The 1,566-nt window shown below is 39.1% G+C and overlaps 1 protein-coding gene across 1 annotated transcript; it reads right to left on the bottom strand.

The window, feature by feature from the left end:
• Positions 1 to 78: 78 nt before the first annotated feature.
• On the bottom strand, positions 79 to 1,560 carry LOC107988161 (protein piccolo-like). Its single transcript, XM_017031021.2, has 2 exons — positions 1,529 to 1,560; positions 79 to 955 (listed from the first exon to the last, which is right to left on the bottom strand). The coding sequence occupies exon 2, from the start codon at positions 923 to 925 to the stop codon at positions 89 to 91; it is 837 nt and encodes a 278-aa protein (XP_016886510.2). The 5' UTR covers positions 926 to 955; positions 1,529 to 1,560; the 3' UTR covers positions 79 to 88.
• Between the last annotated feature and the right edge of the window lie 6 nt (positions 1,561 to 1,566).

Consider the following 1,566-nt stretch of genomic DNA (forward strand, 5'->3'; position numbering starts at 1 on the left):
ATACTTTCAGTGTTCTTGCATTAGTTCACAATACAAGGTTAATACTTGCTATATGCAATGTAGTGGTTGACTGACACTACATTGCATGTCATGCAGTATATCGCATGCAATATATTGCAGGGGGAAAAAAGACAAAGGAAATGTTCACTACTCTTACCGCTGCTGCGCGAGGCACAGGAACAAATCCGCAGAGGTTGCACACAGAACATTTGCATTCGGTGCAGGTACTGAAGTTGGGTGGACTGTTGTTGAGTTCGACCTTGCAGAGTGGACAGACGGACAAACCAGTTTCGGAAGCACCTTGTTTTACCTCTGTAACTGTACTAACAGACTCTGATAAGGATTCCACTGCTTTTATCTCTGGAAATGCAGTAAGTTGGGCCAAGGTAGGTGGAACTGGTTTCTTAGCAACATCGGGTTTGTCCTTCATACGGGCTATCTTAGGAGAAACTGAAGGTGTAATCTGTTTAATATCCACAGCTGTGGTTGACATCTTAGGAGTAGTTAGTGGTGATCCAAGATCTACCATTTTCTTAGAAACAGTCTCATCAGACTTTGAGGCAGAGGGTTTTGCATTAGGAGCACCACAGTCCTGTTTTGGAGTTGGGGGTGGTGGTGCAGATTTAGTAGGAAATTCTCCAGATATCGTGGGGTTTTGTGGTGTTTCCACTGCTTTTTGTTTAGAAGAATGATCCTCATCTTCTGGCGTTGTAGGTTGCATTCCTTTTAGTGCCTTCCCAACAGACTGCTGCTGCTGCTTAGCTAAACCTTGGGTGTTTTCTTTTTCAGTACTATTTTCCTTTTGGGTAAATGTTGTAATCTCATTCTGTTTAGATGGATACGATATGAAAGTCTTGCTTGTTGAATCCTGTGGTTTAACGACAGAGTCAATTTCAGACCCCAGTGCTCCAGAGGCTCTGTGCATCTGGCAGTTGAGACAAAGCCATTCTTTTGTCTGAAATCACAGGTGCACATAGAAGAGAAAATAAGGATATAAGCCAACATAAGTAAATGAACTATGAATACGAAAAAGCATATATTGAGACAATATTTGTAGATGAGTTGGGTAAAGAAATTATTATAATGTGCATTAAGAAATAACTCTAAAGACAGTAGCCCATAGCATTTATCAATCTATTAGAAGAGTTTGCATTTGGAACTGTGCTCTCTTTATGCAATGTAATGCTTACAAAATTGTTTTCAATAAGTATAGATTGAAATTGTTTAAAATGGTTTATACTAAGAAAGGCAATGGGTCTATGGACACATCCAATATATATTCTGAAATTAATACAGCACCTTGAGTTGACATCTTAAAGTATTTTGCACGTTTAGATCAGAGGCTCTGCATAACAGTACTGCTGGTAGAGGAAGGTCATATAATTTTGTTTTTTGGCTAGTTAGGAAGATAAGCAAAGAAACAAACCCACCAAAAAACCAAACCCCCAAGCAACATTTGCTTAACATTTATATACTGTAATGTTGAAGCCAATGAATAAAAAGCATAAAATGTGAGGTGATGCCTTACCTCTGTTTCACTTGGTAGTGGATTAAATCCACATTGGT

The sequence above is a fragment of the Cynoglossus semilaevis genome, unplaced genomic scaffold (genome assembly GCF_000523025.1).
Source record: "Cynoglossus semilaevis isolate Cse_v1.0 unplaced genomic scaffold, Cse_v1.0 C19216884, whole genome shotgun sequence".
In the NCBI taxonomy this organism is placed as follows: domain Eukaryota; kingdom Metazoa; phylum Chordata; class Actinopteri; order Pleuronectiformes; family Cynoglossidae; genus Cynoglossus; species Cynoglossus semilaevis.